This window comes from Cydia fagiglandana, chromosome 25 (genome assembly GCF_963556715.1).
Source record: "Cydia fagiglandana chromosome 25, ilCydFagi1.1, whole genome shotgun sequence".
In the NCBI taxonomy this organism is placed as follows: Eukaryota; Metazoa; Arthropoda; class Insecta; order Lepidoptera; family Tortricidae; genus Cydia; species Cydia fagiglandana.
In genome coordinates, this window is record NC_085956.1 from 10,850,633 (window position 1) to 10,876,305 (window position 25,673).

The 25,673-nt window shown below is 37.9% G+C and overlaps 2 protein-coding genes and 1 non-coding gene across 3 annotated transcripts in view; 1 reads left to right on the top strand and 2 right to left on the bottom strand.

Annotated features, from left to right (window-relative positions):
- Nucleotides 1–947: 947 nt before the first annotated feature.
- Nucleotides 948–12,347, bottom strand: LOC134676879 (cyclin-dependent kinase 6). The gene is made up of 7 exons (XM_063535264.1): nt 12,020–12,347; nt 10,819–10,987; nt 5,898–6,036; nt 4,039–4,206; nt 3,664–3,824; nt 3,054–3,189; nt 948–1,995 (listed from the first exon to the last, which is right to left on the bottom strand). The coding sequence occupies exons 1-7, from the start codon at nt 12,138–12,140 to the stop codon at nt 1,909–1,911; spliced, it is 981 nt and encodes a 326-aa protein (XP_063391334.1). The 5' UTR covers nt 12,141–12,347; the 3' UTR covers nt 948–1,908.
- Nucleotides 12,348–15,187: 2,840 nt separating this feature from the next.
- Trnap-cgg (transfer RNA proline (anticodon CGG)) lies at nt 15,188–15,259 on the bottom strand. Its single transcript has one exon. It is a non-coding gene; the product is annotated as a tRNA-Pro (tRNA).
- Nucleotides 15,260–15,867: 608 nt separating this feature from the next.
- The window catches only part of LOC134676862 (uncharacterized), a 46,426-nt gene continuing 36,620 nt past the window's right edge, over nt 15,868–25,673 (top strand). The window contains exon 1 of the mRNA XM_063535244.1: nt 15,868–16,160. The gene's annotated coding sequence lies outside the window, so the exon portion shown is untranslated. The remainder of the gene's footprint in view (nt 16,161–25,673) is intronic.

The following is a 25,673-nucleotide window of genomic DNA, read 5'->3' on the forward strand; positions in this document are numbered from 1 at the left end:
GCCAGGGAGGCTCGCGGGCCGCAAGTGAGAGGTTCGCCGGCCGCATGCGGCCCGCGGGCCGCCTGTTGTCGACCGCTGGCCTGAATGAGCCCTTAGAAGAGGAGTAGCCCTTCTTACCCGGCGGTCTAGCATAAGTTGCGTTCTCACGCGCGAGTCCATACATCAAGCGCGACTTCAAGTGTGGACTCGCGCGAGGCCGCAACTCATGCTAGACCGGCGCATTACGTGTGCATGCTTATAAAAGTGAATTTACGCACGAGAATGGAATAACAGCTACTTAACTGCCCAGTTTCACGAAAGCGATACCTAATTCATACGCGGTTTCTCTTCGTGACTGGTTTAGTGTCACGATTCGACGACAGGTGGCGCTGATCAGCTGAATATAACCATAGAAGAAATAATAGTACTACCGTACAGAAAGGACACTTCCTACAAACCCGAAGTTTGACAGCGGTTCAGGGTCGAATAGTGCTATCCCTTTCTAATATGTGACTATCCCTTTCTGCAATTTAGGGTTGTAAAAATTCAAGTTATTATCTTATCTGGGGTCGTGCACGTAAAAGGAAGTGGTGCCAACCCTAATAATTGCTCGGAGCAATGCTGAGCCGAACAGTGCCGAGTTCAACCGAAGTCAGGAGTGTCTCCCCAGTGATCTAACTATAGTTCCGTTTTTTAGCATTAGAAAGAAGGTAAGCGATCTTAAAATGTCGTTTAGTTGAAACACGCTTTTTAAAAATCAGTAACTATTACTTATGAAAGCAGAAGAATATAAATGATCGTATTAGATTCATTACATAATTGTTACATATTTGCCGTGATTTATTTTTAAAACGTGTTTTTCAATTAAAAGACCCATCAAGATTGTTTACCTTTTTTCAAATGCTGAAAAAACAAACCAGTCCATCTTGTGTGCATTTATGAAATAAATGAGTATAAATAAAACAATATTGAAATACAAAAATAATTTTATTTGGCGACAATTCGAAAAGGAACATTTTATTCTTGTACAATTATGTTGATCATTAATTATTATTATCATTAATTAATACTTAACATTAAAAAATGCGATTGTATCAAAAATACTTATTAATAAAAATAGTAGTTATTAAAAATTCTAACCTAAAATTATGTACTTATCAAAATTGCATTATTTTGCATCAAAAAACATTAACTTAACAATCTTATAACTATTTTATTAAAGTAAAGCTCAAATGACAACATCTCAAAACGTAGGACTGGGTTTAAAAAATGTGACGTTCCACGACAAAAGGTACCTTATGGGGGCTGGCGCCTACGTAGCATAGCACCGCAATAATATTGGAGCGGCGTCAATAATAGCGTAAGCGCCAAACGCCATAAGGTATCTTTACCTGTGGGACGTCACAAATATTATTTGAAAAATTGTAACTTCTCTTTTAGTTACTAGAGTTAGACGAACGAAAGTAACAATTTTGATAGCATACGCAGTGCAAGTGTTATTTCATTTATACGCCATAATTTCATAGAAGACACGTTAATAATAACACGGGCACTGCGCGTGCTATCAAAATCGTTGCAGACTTTTCTTGGTCTGACTCTATAGTTCGTTTTTTTTAGCATTAGAAAGAACTTGAAAGAAGGTAAGCGATCTTGGCATGTCTTTTAGTTGAAAAACGCTTTTTAAAAATCAATTAGAATTACTTATGAAAGCAGGAGAATATAAATGATCGTATTAGATTCATAATTGTTACATATTTGCCGTAACTTATTTTTAAAATGTGTTTTTCAATTAAGACACATCAAGATTGTTTACCTAATTTCTAATGCTAAAAAAAACGAAGTATAGGAAATGGCGGATCAATGTGCGATATTCTTCGTGCTTGCCGTCCGTGCTTTAGTAACTGCACTATTGTTATTGTTTTGTAGACGTTACGTGAGGGGCTCGTCGGTGAAGTAGGGGTGCTCCAGACAGTCGAGCGCCGTCAGACGCTTGGCCGGGTCGAATACCAGCATGCGCTGCAAAAATAATAAAGCTTAGCTAAGGCCCCCCCCACATCTAGCGTCTTTCGAGCGTCGGCGTCTGTCGGCGCTATGGAAAATGACGTCGCTGCGCAGTTGCGTCGACGCTGCGTCGACGTTGCGTCGAGCAGCGGCCATAGAATTGTAGACGCCGACGCTCGAAAGACGCCAGATGTAGGGGGGCCCTAACCCCTTGCCAAAGGCGTGTTAGTTGTGTCGCCTAGACCTTATCTGGGGGACAATTTTGATCAAATCGCTCGATTTCGTCACTCGAAAATCGGTGGAAAACGGCGAAATGTAAGTTATTGAAATACGAGCGATAGAAATTGAGAATCGAGAGATTTTGATCACTCGTTTTAAATTCTATTTGCAGAAAGTGGCACAGAATAAATAATAGTACTAGAGTCGGACCAAAAAGTCTGCAGCGGATTTGATCGCAGTGCAAGAGTCATTTATACGTCATAATTTCATAGAAGTTTGACGTTTAAAATAACACTTTCACTGCGTGGGCTATCAACTCCGCTGCAGACTATTATTGGTCTGACTATAGGTACATAAGATTCACTCTCTAACAAAACGCGTCTGTTACGATCAGGACAGATATGGCCACTAGGTGGCGTCAGCGCCTCGCGCGGCTTATGGCTAGCCACCAAAATTGGTGTGGAACGGATGTACTTTTAGCTACCTGTAGCAAAGCGACGAAATTGAGGAGTGAGCCACGCCTGTAGTGGAAATATTATTGAACGAAATACACGGAATCGAGCGGTCGAAATTCAAAAATTGTCCCCCAGATAAGGTCTAGGGCGTAGGGATATATCCTGGCAGTAAGCTGTCCGCTACGATGGACACATCTGGCCACTTCCCTGACCAATCGATCTGAAGACGAACATGTAATAGGACTCACCCGTATAAGGTCCAGGGCGTGGGGGTGTATCCTGGGCAGCACGTCAGCCAGGTCCTGTGGGGGGTACTCCGGGAAGCTGTCCGCTACGATGGACACATCCGGCCACTTCTCTGACCAATCAATCTGAAGACGAACATGTAATAGGACTCACCCGTATGAGGTCCAGTGCGTGGGGGTGTATCCTGGGCAGCACGTCAGCCAGGTCCTGTGGGGGGTACTCCGGGAAGCTGTCCGCTACGATGGACACGTTCTCCGGCCACTCTTCTCTGGGCGGTCGCCCGATCAGTCTGAAGAAACATGTCTTGTTATTAATATGGTGGCTTTGTCTGACCTAATTGCCAGCAGTTCTAAAACTATCTTCGAAATATCAGGTCGAAACTCCAAGGTTGGCTTAATAAACCAGTCACCAACTTAAGGCGATATACCATGGTACGTCACCCCACCTTCTGTCTAGCAGTTCTTAGCCTACCCTCAAAATTGCAGCTCAAACTTCCAAGCATTTCTAAAGAAACTGGTCACCAACTTAATGTAATATGTCATATGACTTCATCCCACCGAATCGCCAGCAGTTTTAAACCTATCCTTAAAATTCTAGTTCAAAACTTCAAGGTTGCCTGAGTAAACCAGTCACCAATTTAAGATAAAACGCCATAAGACTCCATCTGACTTTACCCTACCTAACCGCCAGCAGTTCCTAACCCATCCTCAAAATTTCAGCTATAAAATCCAAAATCTGTAGAACAGACCAGTCACCAACTAACCTGAATATGCAGTGCAGCTGGTCGGAATCAGACGCCCCGGGCAGCAGAGGGGCCCGGGAGTGCAGCTGGGCGAGTACGCAGCCCGCCGACCACACGTCCACGCCGGTGTTGTAGGATACTCCGAGGAGGACCTCGGGAGGCCGGTACCACAGGGTTACCACCTGGAATGATAATATTATATCTAATACAGAAATATTTTGCTACACCTGGAATAATCCGTTTAATTTGTTCTGCTACTTTTAAAGGTCTTCAGGAACAAGAGGTGTGATTTTTCTAGGATTTAAATCTAATCTACAGTTGTCACCAGAAGGGGCAGAAGGTTGTGTGGCTTCAGGTCTCGGTGGACTATGGTAGGAGTGGAGGAAGTGAACTTACCACACTGGTGAGCTTCATATCTGTATCGTAAGTCTTGGCGAGGCCGAAGTCAGCAAGTTTGACGCGGCCTTCAGATGTGACCAGAAGGTTGTGTGGCTTCAGGTCTCGGTGGACTATGCGGTGGGAGTGGAGGAAGTCCACGCCGGAGAGGATGTCGTAAGACATGCTCTGAAAATTTACAAAAAATTGCTTATGTTTGGTACTCCGAAGACTATCACACACACACAGCATTACATATTACCATAAATCATTCAGTCTAGTGGAACTTACTAACTATGTAAACAAACCGCCATATTGAAATTGTCTCTGAATTACGAATTCACTAGTGACTTTTGTTTACATAGTTAGCACGTTCCATAGAGTGACACTCTGACACTTTAGCCCCCCCCCACATCTAACGTCTCTCGAGCGTCGGCGTCTGGTCAGCGCTATGGAAAATGACGTCTCTGCGCAGTTGCGTCGACGTTGCGTCGAGCAGCGGCCATAGAGTTGTAGACGCCGACGCTCGAAAGACGCCAGATGTGGGGTGGCCCTTAGCGTCAACTAGCGGATTTAACAGTACTGCTACTTGACAATAGATGTCGCGACGAACGAAGTCTAATGCTCAGTTCAGCTAATATTGTAACCAGATTAAACGGAACTACATATTTTGAACTCCTTCTGCTTGTATGTATGTATGTATGTATGTATGTATTTACTTTATTGTACATAGAAATATAAACACGAGAAACACAGTTACAGAGTCAATTAAATACAACAAAGGCGAACTTATCCCTGAATGGGATCTCTTCCAGTTAACCTTTGAGGAAATGAGTAGAACAGAAGTAACGATGAATGACAAACAAAAGCAAAAGTGTACAATCCCTAAAATAAATAAAATGCACGTTTTGAATACACATTACTCCAAATATACATAAATAGAAATATAACAATACAAGAGTACATATACATATAATATATATAGGTATAAATAAAAATAAATAAATACTCAACATATAATATAAATAGATATATAGATATTAATTCGAACCAGAAAAGTAAAGGAAATGAAAGAAATAGGTACATAATCGGGAAAAACAGAATTATCTAAGTATCGGAAAGCCACAATTTTCTAAGCCTCTCCTTGAGTGATGCTACAGATTGGGATTGCCTCACGGACACCGGAATCTCGTTCCATAACTTAGCGGCGTGGACAGTAAAGGATTTTTTGGTTAGTTGTAAATTATTTCAGCAATATATTTCTCGTCAGTCGCGAAACTCGTGACGTCGACTACAAAATAACCGGCGACTTGGTAAGAAAACTGATATATGGAGTTAGCGCTCTTCCCTTAGAAGCGCTGGTGGCCTAGCGGTGAGAGCGTGCGACTTGCAATCTGGAGGTCGCGGGTTCAAACCCCGGCTCGTACCAATGAGTTTTTCGGAACTTATGTACGAAATATCATTTGATATTTACCAGTCGCTTTTCGGTGAAGGAAAACATCGTGAGGAAACCGGACTAATCCCAATAAGGCCTAGTTTACCCTCTGGGTTGGAAGGTCAGATGGCAGTCGCTTTCGTAAAAACTAGTGCCTATGTCAAATCATGGGATTAGTTGTCAAGCGGACCCCAGGCTCTCATGAGCCGTGGCGAAATGCCGGGATAACGCGCGGAAGAAGACTCTTTCCTTATTCCTCTATGGCAGTGCAGTATCATGGCCCCCCCACATTTGGCGTCTTTCGAGCGTCGGCGTCTACAATTCTATGGCCGCTGCTCGACGCGACGTCGACGCAGCGTCGACGCAACTACGCAGCGACGTCATTTTCCATAGCGCTGACCAGACGCCGACGCTAGATGTGAGGGGGCCCTTATAGTAAACTCACCCGGATCCTATTTTCTGACAACGGTCCCGGAGCCCGCTTGAGGTACGAGTCCAGGTCCTGTTCCACATGCTCGAAGACGAGGAACAGCACCAGCTGCTCCCGCTCCATGGAGTGACCGCCATGACACACGTCCAGCAACCTGAACAAGATATTACAATCGGTTGACACACATCCAGCAACCTGAACAAGATATTACAATCGGTTGACACACGTCCAGCAACCTGAACAAGATATTACAATCGGTTGACACACATCCAGCAACCTGAACAAGATATTACAATCGGTTGACACATGTCCAGCAACCTGAACAAGATATTACAATCGGTGATCATACTTTTTCCAGCATTTTTGGTGCAGCGGAGTGGTGTTAACGGAATTGGTATAAATAATTTCAACCCTAATGATTAATTAGCGTTAATTACGTTAATATTAACTTGGTACTAATACTAACGTGGGCTAACTTTAAGCAGAAATCCTTTGACTCTCTGAGGGTCCAGTATAACAACATTTTCAGGGCCCTGGTGAGGCTCCCGCGATACTGTAGTGCTTCTGGCATGTTTGCGGACGCGCATGTAGACGATTTTTATGCCATTATGCGCAAAAATATTGCATCAGTGGTACACCGTATACGTGGGAGCACCAACGGGATCCTGAAAATGATAGCCGAGCGAGCGGTTTGATTCTGTTATTTTGGGACGGTATACCGAATTGCATGTTCACAAACATGCAGGTCGGTAGATCGGCCACAATAATCAGTTATTTATTGAGTAAGTACATATGTAAGATATATATATATATATATATAACTTCATTAATGTAACTTAGTGTATTTGTACTGTAAATGTAACATAGCCTATAAGTTAGTACTAACAACTATGGACTGTAATTGTCTGAAAATAAATAATTTTTATTTTATTTTTATTTATTAATCTTAATTTACCATTTCAGTTGCAATTATCTATACCAATTCCGTTAACACCACTCAGCTGCACCAAAAATGCTGGAAAATGTACAATCACTGATTATAATTTTGACGACCGGTCTGGCCTAGTGGGTAGTAGAGACTAGATGCGGCGTCCGATGATTTTTTGACCGGCGGCGGCGGCGTGATCGGCGTGAAATCGGCGTGGCATAATTTTTGATACTGCATGAGAACGTGGCTGTAGAAACTCTACATTAAAGACTTCTGAGTATTTATACTAAGCTATTAAAAGCATATTATGTGTGTTTTCTAAATTATTGCCGAAAATTATATCCCGGCATGTCACTTGGCAACCATTTATTACCAATACCAACCTAACGGTTACCAACGGTATGTTTAAATATTAAAATAAAAAGGATACTTTAAAACGCTACATTTTAGGCAGTATTTTTACTTACTTTGTAAGTGAAATACAAATAAAACCCAAAAAGAATCTTTAAATTGCCTTAAATCTATATTGACTTTTCCCAGCCGCTGTCGCCTCACGTAGGATTTGTTACGAACGAAATAATGATGAATACTTTACATTTGCCTGAAGTGAAGTTTAACTCAAACGTATGTTAGAATAAAGATGTCATCGTTTTCGAAAGTAAACGTCTCTGGCAGGTTGATTCGCTCAACAGAATGTCTTTGAAGTGTCCCGTTTTATGGAATATTAAGGTCTACTTTGTTTTCTTTACTGCTAGCTTAGTGATTTCAGTTCCTATAAGTAGGTATAACTGCTTATTACGAAGCTTTAACCTGACTTTTATAATTTTGATTGAAATATATATTGTTAATTTAAAAAAGCTGATAATCACCATAAAATGACTAAGAATTGATCGTGTGTATTTTTAAATGAAATTGTATATTATGTGATAAATAAATCAAATCATATCTATCATATAATGACATTGATGACCCTCATGCGTGTCACCAGCATCATACGAGAAATCATAAAATACGCAATTAAAATCGTGGTGACAGCTTGCTGGAGATTCTAATAAGAAAATAGCATGTTTATGTCCTAGGATATGAACCTGATATTATCTTGACATAAGTTTACTGATTAAATTGACAATAAAGAGACTATTGATGTAGAACAAAATGCGTTCTACAAAAAAGCTGCGCGATAGAATATCAAATAATACGTAGGTCACTCGATAAGTTTTGAGATACAGAAAAACTATTCAAGATATTAGCACTATTTATATTCCATTTTTTCAAAATACTCTCTATCATTCTATATTCAAAGTTCCATTCATCTAAACCAACTCTGAAAACATTTTTGCCAGTCTTGATCCGATAGGGCAGAAATCGCAACTGCATAAGTTTGTTAGAGCAAACGCGGGATCTAACGACAACAGAGCTTCCTCACTCCAAGATATTGATGTAGGATTATATTAACGCCCCCCGAATTGACCGCTAGGATCTTCTCTATGTTCTTGTATGTTATTCGTGGATCTTCTCGCACCAACATTTCAGTAGTCCACACGTTTTCTGCAGTTACTGCTGTTTGCGGGCTACCACTTCGGTGGTCATCTTCGAGGCTGGTTTTACCCCTTTTAAATTCGTTGAACCATCTAAAAACTGTTGCCCGTGAAGGAGCAGAATCTCCTAACGCTGACTGCAATCGTTGCAAACACGATTGTTCAGATAAACCAAATTTAAAATCATAAAATATCATAGCACGCAAATGTTCGCGGTTAAGCTCCATCGTTTCATTTTTTAAATTGGAGCGAATCGGCAACTTGTGTTCTATTTTTAAATAAATTTGCTTTTTTAAAACATATAATTCAGGTGCGTTCCATTTTCGAATTTCGAGCATCTCAAAACTTATCGAGTGACCTACGTAACCTGAGATCCAGAAACTAGATCTTGTTTAAATTAACGCTAAATCGTTATCACAGCTAACACCGCAACGACAAAAATGATGCTAATTTGCTTCACTGGCAAATAATAAGCGAAGAAGCATAAGGATCTTTAAATTATACCTCTGACACTATCTACTCACTACGCAACATGGAATAAAACACGATAGGTATCAAAATTTCCCACGCCGATTATACGCCGGTCAAATTTATCGGCGGCGGCGGCGTGGAAAAATCGTCGGCGGCGGCGGCGCGGCGGCGCGGCGCACATGTCTAGTGGGTAGTGACCCTGCCTGTGAAGCCGATGGTCCTGGGTTCGAATCCCAGTAAGGGCATTTATTTGTATGATGATACAGATGTTTGTTTCTGAGTTATGGGTGTTTTCTATGTATTTAAGTATTTGTATATCTAGACACGCGGCAGCGTGTCAAGCCAAGTTCAAGCAAAGGAACTGGCTAGCCAGCGCCAAGTGTAATATTACACGAACCACTTGGTGCCACTTTTGACCCTTCTATAACTCAAAACATCTTTAACGTAAACACATAAAACTACGTGTGTTTAATTATATCCATAAGGACATCTAGAAGCCCAAATTTCATGAAGCTAGCTCAAACGGTTATAAAGATATGAAGGTCAAAAAGTCGTAAATTTTAAGACTGACATACCTATAGTACCTAAACCTAACCTACTTCCAGATGACCTAGAAGGATGAAATTTGGAATCCAGCTCAGTTATTGTGTGAAAGCGTAGGAAAAAATCTAAAAATTAAAAAAAGTTATAAAATAGGGGGGGTCCCCATACAAAAAAAACCATTTTTTATTGTGACTGACATATAAGTACCTAAACCTAACCTACTTCCAGATGACCTAGAAGGATGAAATTTGGAATCCAGCTCAGTTATTGTGTGAAAGCGTAGGAAAAAATCTAAAAATTAAAAAAAGTTATAAAATAGGGGGGGTCCCCATACAAAAAAAACATTTTTTATTGTGACTGACATATAAGTACCTAAACCTAACCTACTTCCAGATGACCTAGAAGGATGAAATTTGGAATCCAGCTCGGTTATTGTGTGTAAGCGTAGGAAAAAATCTAAAAACAAAAAAAAGTTAATAAATAGGGGGGGTTCCCATACAAATTTCTTTTTTATTGTGACTGACATATAGTACCTAAACCTAACCTACTTCCAGATGACCTAGAAGGATGAAATTTGGAATCCAGCTCGGTAATTGTGTGTAAGCGTAGGAAAAAATCTAAAAATAAAAAAAGTTAAAAAATAGGGGGGGTCCCCATACAAAAAACCTGTAATACGCGCTAAACAACCGGCCAACGGTGTGTCGTTGGCGGCGCGCGGCACCACATAATTAATACAAAGAACAGAAGTAAAAAACATGCAGCGGAAACACAAGAAAAAACATTAAATCTCAATACCTGCCTAGTTTTCTTTACAAAAAGTATTGATATCCCATCAAAAACATAAATGTAAAAAAGGAGAGCCAAGGTCAATACAAAAATTATGCTTGGCTGTGGGGTTCGCCGCAAAAAGAATGGAGATTTAAATGAGTGCCAAGTTCTATGCAAAATCCAAATATGTATTTATAGGAACAAAATAACATTATAAACAGGTATTAAACTCTATTTCTTTGCTTTATTGGATACCTATAACAATTGCTGTTATTTAAAAAAAATGTGAGATCTTAAAGTAGGTTAGATTTGACTTGGCCCTGCGTGGGCTATCAAAATTGCCGCAGACTTTACTAGGTTACTGGAGCTAAATATAATATAATATAATTACTTAAAAAAATCTTTCTTCCCAGTATGTACACAGGCTGTTGGTCTCTTACCTGACAATGTTGGGGTGTTTATAAGCCCCTAGCTGTTGCAGCAGTGCTATCTCCCGCAGTGGGGACAGCGGGATCCCATCCTCGGTCAGCACCCCCTTCACTTTCTTCATGGCAACCATCTTACCTGACAATGTTGGGGTGTTTATAAGCCCCTAGCTGTTGCAGCAGTGCTATCTCCCGCAGTGTGGACAGCGGGATCCCATCCTCGGTCAGCGCCACCTTCACTTTCTTCATGGCAACCATCTTACCTGACAATGTTGGGGTGTTTATAAGCCCCTAGCTGTTGCAGCAGTGCTATCTCCCGCAGTGTGGACAGCGGGATCCCATCCTCGGTCAGCGCCACCTTTACTTTCTTCATCGCAACTATCTGCCCGCCTTTGAGCAGGTCACGGGCTTTGTACACGGTTCCATAGGCACCTGTAAGGAGGATGTTGTATAATGTAGGGTCTTTGCGCTAGTTTTTGCCCAGTTCCAGTTTCCGTCCACTAGACGAAATTTGAATATAAACCATTGCTGCATAAATTTCGACTTATTGCATCCTTAATATCGAAATAATTTATCTATCTACATAAAAATATATTCATGCAAGTAGCAAATTATAAATGAAATGTATTATTTACTAATCTGACAAGTGGACGGAAACTGACACTGGACGGTAAACTGACACAATGACCCTATTCAAAACGTGGTTATTGCAATTAAATTATTTTATGCAGTGAGCTGGATTAGATCCATCTGAATAGAGAATATGCTTGTGCCCCACACTGGTGGAATCCCATCTTAAAACATACAATATTTTCAATAATACTGTACAGTCACCTGCAATAATATCTTACTCTTCGAAAGCTGCAAAAATATGTGACACTCTCTTATGGCTCTAGAAATAAGATTGTGTCAGATATTTATGCTGCCATATGTAACATATTATTGCAGGTGACTGTACATGCTAAGACGCTTATTTTATGTCTGAATTCTGATCTGTTATTCATGACTTGGAATCAAAATTGTAGTGTTAATTTAATAAATTGGTGACAAAATGTAATATTTTCAACAAAAAGGTGCATTGTATGTAAATAAAGGCGTTTTTATTTATAGCATCATTAAGGTAGTATCGCCTTATTGTCAACTGAAGGCAAGTTACCTTTTACTTGAGAACGTCACAAATTTCTTTACACGGAAGTCAACCTACTACAAAAAAAAACTTGACCATAACTTCCGTGTTTCATACAACATACCTACTTACTATTTATGTGTGATATCTTATATAGCTCTTACGTTTAAAGCTTATACTATAGATTTTTTAGAATATTTACAAAGATTTTAGATTTGTAGCATTTCTAAAGGCGCTTACAGAATCGTGCGTGAAATGTATTAAAAACCCGGCACATGGGAGCCGATACTATTTAGGTTACATTATGAAGTCACAACATTATTAAATAGATACAATACCAGTGCCAATCACGTTCAGCTCTTCATATTTCTTCGCAGATTCGAATAATCCACTCACTTCACTTATAGAGACGAGAGGAGCTGATTTTGAGCTACCACTAGCTGAAGAAGAGTCCGACATTTTTGTTGTTTGGAACTAATTTTAACTCACAAAACACTTAACTATATCACAGATCACATATACACACTCTTCATGGCTGTTTTAAGGATTTACATAGGTTTTCACACAGACAAAGCTCTTTATTTTGCCCTTAAACTTGTTTAAAAGTTAGTTTTATTTCAGTGTGAACTTTACAAGTGCAAGCTTTGTGTGAGGTGGGGGTAACGGGGAGGTGTAACTGTAATCCCATCAAAAACATAAATGTAAAAAAGGAGAGCCAAGTTCAATACAAAAATTATGCTTGGCTGTGGGGTTCGCCGCAAAAAGAATGGAGATTTAAATGAGTGCCAAGTTCTATGCAAAATCCAAATATGTATTTATAGGAACAAAATAATATTATAAACAAGTATTAAACTCTATTTCTTTGCTTTATTGGATACCTATAACAATTGCTGTTATTTAAAAAAAATGCGAGATCTTAAAGCAGGTTAGATTTGGCTTGGCCAGTTTTCATTACATCAGTCATTTTATAAAGTTATTCAACATATATATTTTGTAATTCTGATAAAAACTGGCCAAGCCAAATCTAACCTACTTTAAGATCTCACATTTTTTTTAAATAACAGCAATTGTTATAGGTATCCAATAAAGCAAAGAAATAGAGTTTAATACTTGTTTATAATATTATTTTGTTCCTATAAATACATATTTGGATTTTGCATAGAACTTGGCACTCATTTAAATCTCCATTCTTTTTGCGGCGAACCCCACAGCCAAGCATAATTTTTGTATTGAACTTGGCTCTCCTTTTTTACATTTATGTTTTTGATGGGATATCAATACTTTTTGTAAAGAAAACTAGGCAGGTATTGAGATTTAATGTTTTTTCTTGTGTTTCCGCTGCATGTTTTTTACTTCTGTTCTTTGTATTAATTATGTGGTGCCGCGCGCCGCCAACGACACACAATTGGCCGGTTGTTTAGCGCGTATTACAGGTTTTTTGTATGGGGACCCCCCTATTTTTTAACTTTTTTTATTTTTAGATTTTTTCCTACGCTTACACACAATTACCGAGCTGGATTCCAAATTTCATCCTTCTAGGTCATCTGGAAGTAGGTTAGGTTTAGGTACTATATGTCAGTCACAATAAAAAAGAAATTTGTATGGGAACCCCCCCTATTTTATACTTTTTTTTTGTTTTTAGATTTTTTCCTACGCTTACACACAATAACCGAGCTGGATTCCAAATTTCATCCTTCTAGGTCATCTGGAAGTAGGTTAGGTTTAGGTACTTATATGTCAGTCACAATAAAAAATGGTTTTTTTTGTATGGGGACCCCCCCTATTTTATAACTTTTTTTAATTTTTAGATTTTTTCCTACGCTTTCACACAATAACTGAGCTGGATTCCAAATTTCATCCTTCTAGGTCATCTGGAAGTAGGTTAGGTTTAGGTACTTATATGTCAGTCACAATAAAAAATGTTTTTTTTGTATGGGGACCCCCCCTATTTTATAACTATTTTTAATTTTTAGATTTTTTCCTACGCTTTCACACAATAACTGAGCTGGATTCCAAATTTCATCCTTCTAGGTCATCTGGAAGTAGGTTAGGTTTAGGTACTATAGGTATGTCAGTCAGTCTTAAAATTTACGACTTTTTGACCTTCATATCTTTATAACCGTTTGAGCTAGCTTCATGAAATTTGGGCTTCTAGATGTCCTTATGGATATAATTAAACACACGTAGTTTTATGTGTTTACGTTAAAGATGTTTTGAGTTATAGAAGGGTCAAAAGTGGCACCAAGTGGTTCGTGTAATATTACACTTGGCGCTGGCTAGCCAGTTCCTTTGCTTGAACTTGGCTTGACACGCTGCCGCGTGTCTAGATCAAAGAACACCTGTCGTATAATCCAACTATATTCAGAAGGCGAAATACAACTTATTTGTAAATGCAAGTGACGACTTTTTACTCTAGTCGTGTTTTTGCTACTGTTAGGGTGGTATTCCACCTATCTGATTTCTTGGTCCAATGTGTATTTTGTTTCACTTTTTTGCTTAATGAGAGAGTGAGAGGCAATAATATTGGACCAAGATATTGGATAGAATGAATGGAATACCCGGAATACCACCCTTCAACAACTGTTGTGGTACGTACATTGCCACCTAGCGTGAAATGAAGGAACTAGATACACAGACGAATCGTCAACAGTTACGATTAGACGTAATAGAGGGCAGCACATATCTAATTATGGGGAATCGAAAGCTTTACATGTACATATGTATGTACTGAAATGAGATTGTAAATAAATAGAGAAACAGAAGTTTTTCTTTTGATATTTTTAATTATTGAAATAATGAGTTCTTATTTCTTTCTTAATTTTACCAAATTGCTTATTTATAAATTGTGTATTAATATAAGGGGTCATCCATTAATTACGTCACACCAATTTCTAGGTTTTTTGACCCCTCCCCCCCTTGTCACACTTGGTCACATTTGGCAAACCCCTCCCCCCCTAGTGTGACGTCACATTTTTTCTACGAAATCGCCAAATCGAATTAAGTAAGTACCTAAGTATTATTAATATTTTGTCAAAATATTTTTGACGATATAAATATTAGTAATTTTATATCCCAAAACTGCTTTATTACGAAAGAAAATTAAACGATTAAAAACTATTTTCGTTTTAAAAACTTGTTATTTAAATGTACAGCGAACTAAATAATTTAAATAAATTTTCGGTTACTGATGAACTTAAAGCGACGTCACAAAGTTTGTGTCTCCCCCCTCCCCCATGTCACAATATGTCACATTTTCTTGACCCCCTCCCTCCCCCCAAAAGTGTGACGTAATTAATGGATGACCCCTAAATATAAATAAATCAAATAAGATTGATTCTGAAGTTTTACATACATATTTCTATAATAAAATATCATTAATATGCAGTAATAAAAAAAAATCTAAGCTTGTATATCTCATTAAAAACATAACCCATTATTTACCATTTAACAGTAGGGTAAAAAAGTAAAATTAAAATATGTCTCAAAATCACAAAAAGGACAGCGCCGGGCTCGTCCGGGATTTGAACCCGGGACCTCTCGCACCCGAAGCGAGAATCATACCCCTAGACCAACGAGCCATGTTAGATGCTGGCGAAATACATTATCATCCTGCACGAACGATGACGTACTTAGTTTTAAAAGGAATTGGTGCAAATCTAAACAACTTTGATAAGTTTATTAGTAAATATAAGGTGCTAAAATATATCTACAATCATTAATCATTTATTAGCGTTCTCTGCTTGTAAAGTTTCAAGTTTTTCTTCATACTAACAGCAATTAAAATTGAAAGAAGAAAATTGGGCTACTCATTATCATTAATCTTTCTTGTTTGACGTAAGTTTCGTGCTACAAATCAAGCATTTCGTGTATAACGTATCACATTACCCTTTCAAAGATGCTGTAGCGTCACAGTTTTTGTTTCTCGCAATAAACTTTGCATTTTCTAATAGATGCCTGTATTTTTTAATAATTTTGATAGCGCTACAATTAACCTGCAACCGAATACACGCTTAACTGCATTGAAATAAGAAATAAAACAGTTCGAATCATTTTAGAAAGTTGACGCGGGAAAGGAGAAAAAAAATACCGCTACATGACACCTCTAGCCGTCTCTTTCTTTCCCGTCATAGCCGTATGTTCTCTCTTTCTCGCTTACGGCACGGTCGAATACATTTTGAATGAAGCCAGTCGTGTGTTGTGTGCTGCGCGCGCATGTTCGAAAATGGCCGATATTTTGTAAAATAAACAATTAGAATACTTTTATGAATTGAAAAACTTTATTTTCGCCATTTTTAGTGTCGTGTCAGTGATTGTAAATAGTTATTTGTTGTGTATTTAATTGTTGTTGACTATTCAAGTGTCTAGACGTGTGCTGTGCAAATGTGAAAGTTTTCTTATAAGAAAAGACTGTGTTCTTTTTTGCAAGTTCATCCTACTTTTTTTATTTGAACAGCTGTTTTTATTGCTAATTAAGCTGAGGTAAGTTTCGTATAGAAATAATAAGTAAGATCATTATTTATAATATGGTGGGTAGTTTCCTTTCATGGTTTTGTATTTGTTTCGGATGCTGACGATTTTTGCCAAAGTTAAGCATGACCGTTATGACATTAGGCATATACACCTCCATCAGGCCTAGCTCTTTTCGCTCTCTCCTCTCATCTACTCAAAGGTTAACCGGAAGAGATCCCTCAAAGGGATAAGTTCGCCTTTGTACTTCTTACTATTTGTATGTTATTTTTAATAAGTATGCCTTTTTCTACAATAAAGAGTTTACTACTACTACACTACCCTACATCACCTACATGTAAATATAGGTAAGGCGCAGGGGGCAATTTAGACTGCGGGGTAATTTAAACTATTAAGTAATCAAAATATCTTCCATGCATGTTTTACATTATTAACGGTCCGCCTAACTAAAGCAAAGGAACTGCAAAGAAAGACAACGGTTTGACCAAAAATAGAAAATATATAGGAACCGTAAAATACTTTCAATCAAAACGCTATACCTAGAGTAATGAGCATCTTTTGTAGGAAAAGCTTTTCTCTAAAATCGATAATAAGGTTACACTTTCCTCTTAAATTGTATCTTAACTTAACATCTGGTGTACTTCTTTGAAGGTCACTTCCTAAACCAGACCGGTCCCTTAATCGGGTCAGCGACGCCCTATATAAGAACATGCTCTAATCGTGGGTATAGTACTTACCAGACTCGAGAAGATACGAGCCGTCGTGTACAGTTAGAATAAGACATTCCATCGTATCGCAAATAAACATGGGTATCGTCTTGGGTCGTCCCATTAGTTTTTCGTCAAGTTCTTAAATTAGTCCTATTCTGCTTTCGTCACTCATGCTACATTCGTCACAATCGTCGATGGCTTTCAATGTAGAATAAGTGACGAAAGCAGAATAGGACTAATTTAAGAACTTGACGAAAAACGAATGGGACGACCGAAGGCGATACCTAAACATGAACGCTTTCAACCGCAGACATCTAGATCCAGTACCAATACAACATTGATTGTAAACCTAATTGTTTTTGATAAATAATTTAATGTCTGACCCCTTAGCATGACAGCATGTTGCGCGTGACTCCATACAAATAAATAGGCTGAATATGGAGTTTGCCAAATAGGTACGCATGTTGAGATCTAACCGAATAGGTGTATTCGCCCGAATTCTTCGGTTCATCTACTTCTCAGTACAGTCAAGGAATTTAAATTCCGACCCATTTCGTACTTTGTCACAGTGACAACCGTATGAGTAGCTCTACTATGAGTTCCGTGAATGACAGTGAGAAGTGAAGATAGTGAGAAAGTTAAGGAAAATGTATGGAGTAATTGTACAGTGCCTCTACCGGTCACGTAAAGAACTAAAAAATTCAATTTGTACCATGAGTTACAAACGTTTTTACGCGAGTTTTCCATACTTGCCTAACTTCACACCTAAAACGCTCTCTTTCTAATTATATAATGAAATCTGAGCCAGAATTATTCTGCGTAAATACTTTACGCGAGTAAACGTGACAGATGTTATGGAAAAATACGTGCGTTTCCAACGTGACATTGCTGTCAACTTGTAAACACAACAAATACGCAGATTTTTCACGAATATCAATGCAATTTTCAACGTAATATGTATAAATTTATAACAGTATGTGAACTTCAAGCAAAACTTTAAGGGATAAATCAATTAATAGTTCGATAAAAGGCTGATTTAGTACAAAGGTAATGAGTTATACTTGACATCATATTTTCCTATTTCTACTGCTACATTTGCGAAAATCACATTGCTTACGAGCAGTTTTTGGTTTTAGGCAAGAAGCTGATTGAAAACAACATTTCCATGAAAACCCGGATTGCATCATGTATGCATGTAGAAGTTACATATGTATTAAGAATTAAGGCTCAATACAAGGAGCGGTACATAGACATGTTGCTGTTTTTGTTGCTGGGTGCACATAACACATAGTAAGAATAAGACATACCGCAAGACCTATTATAATATTTACACAAGAATTGCTACGTATTTTATTAAGCATTATTATCTTAAATAAAATAAAACATACAAATGTTCTGTGGGTTTATTTATTTTTCTTCACTAAGTAAGTATTATTTTATTTTCCGTTGTTCAAATTATTGTGTTTGGTACCTAGGTAATCGTTTTTCATGTCAACTTGGTAACAGGAAATATAAAACTTTCTTCAAAAACTTTTGCTGGTGGTTCTGAATCTGAAAATTTAAATAAAATTTAAACACATTTATTGCCAAAAACCCGCTGCGTGGGTTCATTTTGTATTGGAAATGGGGCGCTTGGCACTGAAATATACTCGAGATTATATAGGTACTATAAAATTAAAATCGCTATTAAGGTCATACGTAGGGTCTGTGCGGAAAGAGTCGTAGGTATAATGTATGGGCTCCCCTAAATTTCACGACTTTTCTCTTTCCGGACACTCTATTAGATAATGTTACTTAGCAGTAGGAGACGGCCGCTGTCATGATGCGGACTGAAGCGGACCATTATAATACATACCTATTTTAATATTTTAAGATTTCTTCTCATGTGTGTATTATTTTCATCATAGGTAATAAATATGTAGCCAAAAGTAGCCTGTATAATCGCGCCGTATACTTTGCTTCCTATTTTTTAACACGCAATGTCATAATTTTAACTCGATTATTAATGATGTTTACGTAATTATCATATTTTGCAATTTTTGTCTTGAATACAATTATATTTTAATTTATACATAATTACCTCGAATTTTAATTCACAAATAATTAAGTAAATATAAAACATTAAATTAGCTTACAAATAATAATACAAACTATCTCTAAACTAAATAAACTTAAAATAAAAAGCCTATAAATAAAAAACGTCCTCCAAGTCACTGCCGATGGGCAGTGTGCCCAGAAGGCTGGCCGCATTGCCACGTTGTATGGCAATACTTATGCGTTGAGCAAAATACTGGCCAGCCCTCTGGTCTCCTGCGGCTGTTTATTTATACATTGTTTACTAACATTGATGTGTTTATTATTTTCGTAACTATGGCAACGTCAAATCTTTAAAAAATTGTAGAATGAAGGTTGAGTCAGTAACAAAGTGACAAAACTGGTCTTAGAGCATTTAATAACTGGAGTGGCCATTGAGTGCTTACTGTTAGGATTTAGGATTAGGCCGGGTTCCAAGCAGGAAAGAAAAGCTTGTTTTAACACCATATTGGTAATGTTTATTAATCTCAAGCAAGACTACATAGTAATGGCGTCTCATACGAGAAGAAAGTACACCTACATTTGTTTTATATTGACAACCGAATAAATCAAATATCATAGTCGTAGTAGTCTCGTAGGTATACTCTTTTTTTTTCCTGACATTATTACTTACCCCTCTGCCGAAAAACTTGCACAATTGTGCAAACTTTTGTATGGACTGACATGGCTATTTGTACGTTACGTACAAATCATGTAGAAATAGCAATACATTTGACGTCCCCTCCCCCGCAAAAATCGGCAGACTGTTTTGTAAAGAAAATGACAGCGATGACATCTCCCTTCTAAATGCTCTTAGTGGATGGTAGAGGTAAGGAATACAATCTCCATGTAATTAATAATGAAAAAGTGTCCGTCAAAAACCTTAAGAGGGAAGTATACTACGTAATCGTCCATACAAAAAGAGAAAACGTTTTTCCACTTGTAAATACGAGTATCTTCCATTCCCCATGATTTTTAGTACGGTATTGATACAACGAAAAACTAGGTTTATGGGTTTTCTTTTTTTCGCTACTCTGGAGAGATTTAGAAAAATTATAATAGCTGACAGCGTGCCTAGTTTTTGCAAATATTCTCCCATAAAGGAGTTTTCTCATAAAGTCATAAAGGATTCTCCTTACCTCTACCCTCCATATTCACGGCTACCATCAGTATATGTAACATTACTTTCTGTGCATCTCACTTGCACTAATATGCGAGAGCGAGATGCATAGATAGTAAATTACGTAGACGTGAGAAAATGTGTCAATTTTGTTATTTAGTTCTTTAGGTGAATCCTAGAGGCGCTGTATAAAACTCCGATAACTCTTGCTCTGTTTTTTAGTATACTTAGAAAGGGACAGCATCGTTTGGAGTGGAGTGAAGTTAGGTACATAAGACCGTAAAGAAACGTAAAACGTGACTCACGGCACGTTTATTCACTGAAAGTAAGTGAAAAATACTCTGCCAACTGATAGTAGAGCTAGAGGTCTCTAAGGTTGCCTCCAGAATCTCGCGAACTAAATTGACAGGTCAATGTGCACAAATGATACCACAGTTTGGCCAGTGCTGTTTATATCGATATTTTCTAAAAAGTTTGAATTAGAGAATATCGCGAGAATTCACCGCTAGCGGCGCTACTGTTGCGCGATCAGTTAAAATGTATCTTTAAGTAATTTAAATTATTTTACAAATGTTAATTGGTATTGGTATGGAGGTCCAAGGGGGAGGCCTATGTTCAGCAGTGGACGTCTTATGGCTGAGATGATGATGATGATGATGATGAATTGGTATTTCGAAAATTGTGCATTTTTATAGTAATAGATACAAGAATATTGGATAAACATATTGTAGGTAATTAAATAAATATTTTCTTATATTTATTTTATTTTATTTGTTATTAAAACTTACAGCTAGAGTAACAAGTTGTAGGTGATAACATAGAAACAGTGATTTTGGCTCTAAATACAAATAAGGCCGACCCAGACGGGGAAATAAGATAAAATTTCTCATTTATTTTGTGTGGTGTGGACGTAAAAATTAAATCGTCTCGGTGATCCCTATTGCTTCGATTGTAAAGAAGACCAGTCCCTAAACTGGACATTCAAGTTGACAATTAGGTCAGAATTTAAATACAGTTAGACCAAAAAAAGTCTGCAGCGATTTTAATAGCCCACGCAGTGCAAGTATTATTTTAAACGTCAAAATTCTATGAAATTATGACGTATTAAATAACAGGTTCACTGAGTGGGCCATCAAAATCGCTGCAGACTTTTCTTGGTCTAACTTTAATTATCGATCAATCTCATCTACAGGTCACATTGTACAAAATTAAATCACTAATTTTAGATTTATGGCGACATCCGCGAGCTCTTGATATAAACAACTTGCCCCCAAACCTGCATATTAAGAGCCAACAGGAGTGGTCATATCTCCATACAAACGTCCTCGACTGTTTCCTCCGTGGGTTTTGATGCTAGAGCAATGATTTTTTCAACACAGATTAATATTGTCAATATCTGTGTCGGACCGTTTTGCTTTTTTTGATATTTTTGTTTTTTAAGGCGCTAGAGCCTTTCAAAAATGGCCAAAATGGCCTCATTGACTATGCCGCAATGAGAGGCGTAGTATTCAAAACTGATATCAATTAGCCAAAAAAGCGAAACGGTCCGGCACAGATAATTTTCGCCTTGTCCTTATCGCATTAGTTTTAGGAGCCGCTTCCGTTAGCGAGATGGGTATATTTAAATAAAATATTTAAAACTCAGATCCTGTTTCGTCTTAGCATTGAAACTTGTCAGTTTCACATCCGCACCTCCTGATTTGATTGGTAACGTCACAATCTTACAAATGATTCAACACCACTTTTCGCGTCACATTCATACAAATCGAAATCGTTTGTGACCCCTTTATAATTATCACATGGGTAGTAAGTGCATCTTACTTATCGATATCATTTTATCGACATATACCCCTGACTATTTTTTCTTTGCTATTCCTGGTATCATTTTATTTGTCAAACTCATGTCAATTTAGTTCGCGAGTTTCTGGAGGCAACTGTAGCGGCTTTCATATTGATTGTCACTGTGACAAAGTACGAAATGGGTCGGAATTTAAATTCCTTGACTGTACATCTTCTTCTATCATCATCGCCTATCATCATCATCATCTATCATCATGGTATCATCTTCTTCTTCGGTACATCTAATAAACCACGAGATAAACGCTTCAATTATTTACGCCAGTACTCCAAACCAAAGGACATTGTTTTTAAATACTTATGTAAAATATTCTTGTAAAACGGAACACAGTTTTACAGACCACTTAAAATTGCACTACATTCCTTTGTAGCCCGCATGGAAAAGCATTAAAAGTGAAAACTGATAAGCTAGCACGTTTATAGCACTCTGAACCACTCGGCGCTTAAAGTTACCTTTAACTATACACCGTGTTTTTATTTAATTCCGTTAACTTCGGGGTATGGTTAAGTACGTTTAAGAGAACTAAATGGCATAGTTAATTTTCAAAAACAAAATACTTTTTTTGCTTTTTTTGAAAAAAAAAAATTAAGTTTAAAAATCAATTAAATGTAGCATATAGCGTTGTTGTAACACGGGCATTACATATAACTCAACCAAACAATTGAAATCTGTGACATATCAATATCATTTCGAACATCGATCGACCGAGATTGTACTTAAGTTTAGTAGCAAATGCATGAACTCATTCTAAACACTGATCAATATGTAAACCGGCCCTAAGGCAAGTGTACACGCTTGTAGAGGCCTTATAGGAAAAAAATAAATTATTGATTATCTCCGAAATGGAGTTAATTAGAATATCGGTGTCTTTGAGAAAGTTACTTGATTTAAGCTCAGGAATGCACCCCTGAAATTAACGGAAATAAAAAAAAACACGGTGTATAACATTTACGGCTCGATTCGGGAAATGAATTAGAGACTCACTAGATATGAAAGTATAAAAGTAAAGATAAGTATAGTAGTAAAGATAATATCTTATTCGGGAAATGAATTAGAGACTCACGCAGTTAGTCATAAACTGAAATACATAGATGCAAATATTTCAAAAGTAAATAGGACCTATATAGTATCCTATCTTCGTACATTCATTTAAATAACTAGCACCGGCCCAGGCTTCGCACGGATTAACAAATTATACACCATAATACCTTTAGTTTTATATGGGTTTTAAAATGGAAATTGTGTCTAAAAATAACTGCTGTCTACGTTTCTCTATTACCGTAAAACGGGGTGAGTAGGTTTCGCGAGGAGAGTTGGGTTATGAATGGGGAGAGAAAGTTTGAGAGGGGGTCGAGAAGGAATTTTAAGGCTACTGCTACAAAAATAATGTATTCCAATTTAAAATGGGGCTATAGCAATGCGCATAATAAAAAAAAAACGACCCAACAATCTTCCTAAATCACCTAAGGCACTACGGGGTGAGGTGGGTTTTCCTCTTTATCGTCGAACTACCCAAAATAAAATACAAACGTCCGAACCACTTATTATATACACCATTCAGTTTTCACATGTAAAAATAAAATTTTATCGAGGTTTGACAGTCAAATTTCACCCAACTCACCCCATTTTACGGTAGTAGGTGTAGATAGTGTGACTATCTGACTATTTAAATCAAGTTTCAGTCAAGACACTTTTGTTTCCCAAAGTTGTAAGCCATTTTGTGGTTTGTCATGACTGTATTTAGCTCTAAAATGCAAGTAAACCCAATTATAAACCACTGTCGACTCAGAATAGACACCCACTGCTCCACTGAGCTCCATCTAGATTGCAAATTACTGGCCTAGGCCTAGAATTATCCTCTTCCCATGGGACTATTGCGGGTATAAACTTACCATGGCGTAATTGGCATTGACAGGTGCCATGGCTTTTGAATTTAGAATCCACAGTGGGGGGATTAGGGTAGAGTTAGACTAACCTAAGTTGGTAGCGATTTTGATAGCCCAGTGGTGGGCAAAGTACGGCCCGCGGGCCAGCTCCGGTCCGCGAATGGACTTTATCCGGCCCGCCGCCGGTCCTATGAAATTATTAGTATATGGCATTGGCCCACGATTATCGCGAATCAAAATTAATTTTAGCTACAATTCTGGCCCTCCATGAAGCAAGTTTGCCCACCACTGGCGCAGACTGTACCTACAATAGTGTTATTTTAAACGTCAATCTTCTATGAAAGTAGATATGCATATGACACTCGCACACTGCGCAATTCGGGAAATGAATTAGACATTCACTAGATATGAAATAGTAACGACATGTGACGTTCCACGGCAAAAGGTACCTTATGGCCGCAATAATATTGGAGCGGCGTTAACAATATCGTAAGCGCCAACCGCCATAGGGTACCTTTTGCCGTGGAACGTCACATATTGTTACTATTTCATATCTATACTTCGTTTTTTTTAGCTATAGAAATTAGGTAAACAATCTTGATATGTTTATTAATTGAAAAACACATTTTAAAAATAAGTTACGGCAAATATGTAACAATTATGAATCTAATACGATCATTTATATTCTTCGGGAATATCAAAATTGCTGGCAGCTTAGCTTGGTCTAACTGTATCTAAATGATACTAAAAAAAGCAATGAAAAGTATAATCATTTCTTCTGTCCTACTCATTTCCTCAAAGGTTAACTGGAAGAGATCCCATTCAGGGATAAGTTCGCCATTGTTGTATTTAATTGACTCTGTAACTGTGTTTCTCGTGTTTTTATTTCTATGTACAATAAAGTAAATACATACATACATACATACATACATATCATTGGAACTTATTTTGTAGGATTGCCACGAATTAGCTACATGCACGATTTTTTTGGAAGACATCAACCGATTCTATTGCCGAAAATCAAATGTTTCTAAAACAGCAGAGATGAGAGCCTAATTCTTGTATATGACCCAGGTACCAAACCATTATGGGAAATGTGATATGTTAAGGGGTATCCAGACGGGACTGACGAAATCAGTCGATTTGTTCAGGAAAATAATTGGTCAATCTCATCTAGCGTCCACACGTACACAAATTAAATCACCAATTTGCATTCTACTATGAAAATTGGCATTTGTGTTTCCGCACCTGCTGATGTGATCGGGGAATCAAATTGGTATTTGCGTCCGCACGGCCCTGTTCAATCGGAGAATTTCATCAGATTGGCGAAAAATTGTCTCGCCTGGATACAATTTTAGAAAGAGCTCACATTGATGAGAATGACGCATCATGGGCGTCATGTCATGATTCAAAACAATTGTCGAAATCATTACAAGAAATTAATCTTCGACCACCCTTATGTGGGTTTCAATAGAGGAGGTTCCTTATGTATGTACATGGTTCATAAGGGCCCTTTAGGCATGGAACGCCACATAATTATTTCGAATCAATAATTATCTATCTACCTATGCAATTAGTAGTCCAATCAACGAAGATTTAAGATAACGTACAATTACAAATGGCGGGTAAAAGTCCCACGTGAGGCACGCGCATAACGGTATGACAGGTGCGCGGGCGACCCACATTCTGGTACCGTAGACCCTTCGGCACATACTGGCCTTGAACGAGTTCTAATACATACAGGGTGGCAATGTTTTTGATTCATACACAAATAGTATCTATGCCATAGGCGGAGTACGTCTAGGCTTAAATTAAAAGGATATTCATATATTTATCGCATCCATGGTATTATATCACTTTCAGCTCGTTTCATACCCA

Bases quoted from the DNA above. Each gene is read 5' to 3' on its own strand.
- LOC134676879 (XM_063535264.1), bottom strand. From the start codon at position 12,140: ATGTCGGACTCTTCTTCAGCTAGTGGTAGCTCAAAATCAGCTCCTCTC. The intron at 4,207-5,897 runs GTGAGTTTACTA...GTAAATTTTCAG, and splicing joins TGTCAGAAAATAGGATCCGG to AGCATGTCTTACGACATCCT. The intron at 1,996-3,053 runs GTGAGTCCTATT...TTATTTTTGCAG, and splicing joins ACGCACTGGACCTCATACGG to CGCATGCTGGTATTCGACCC.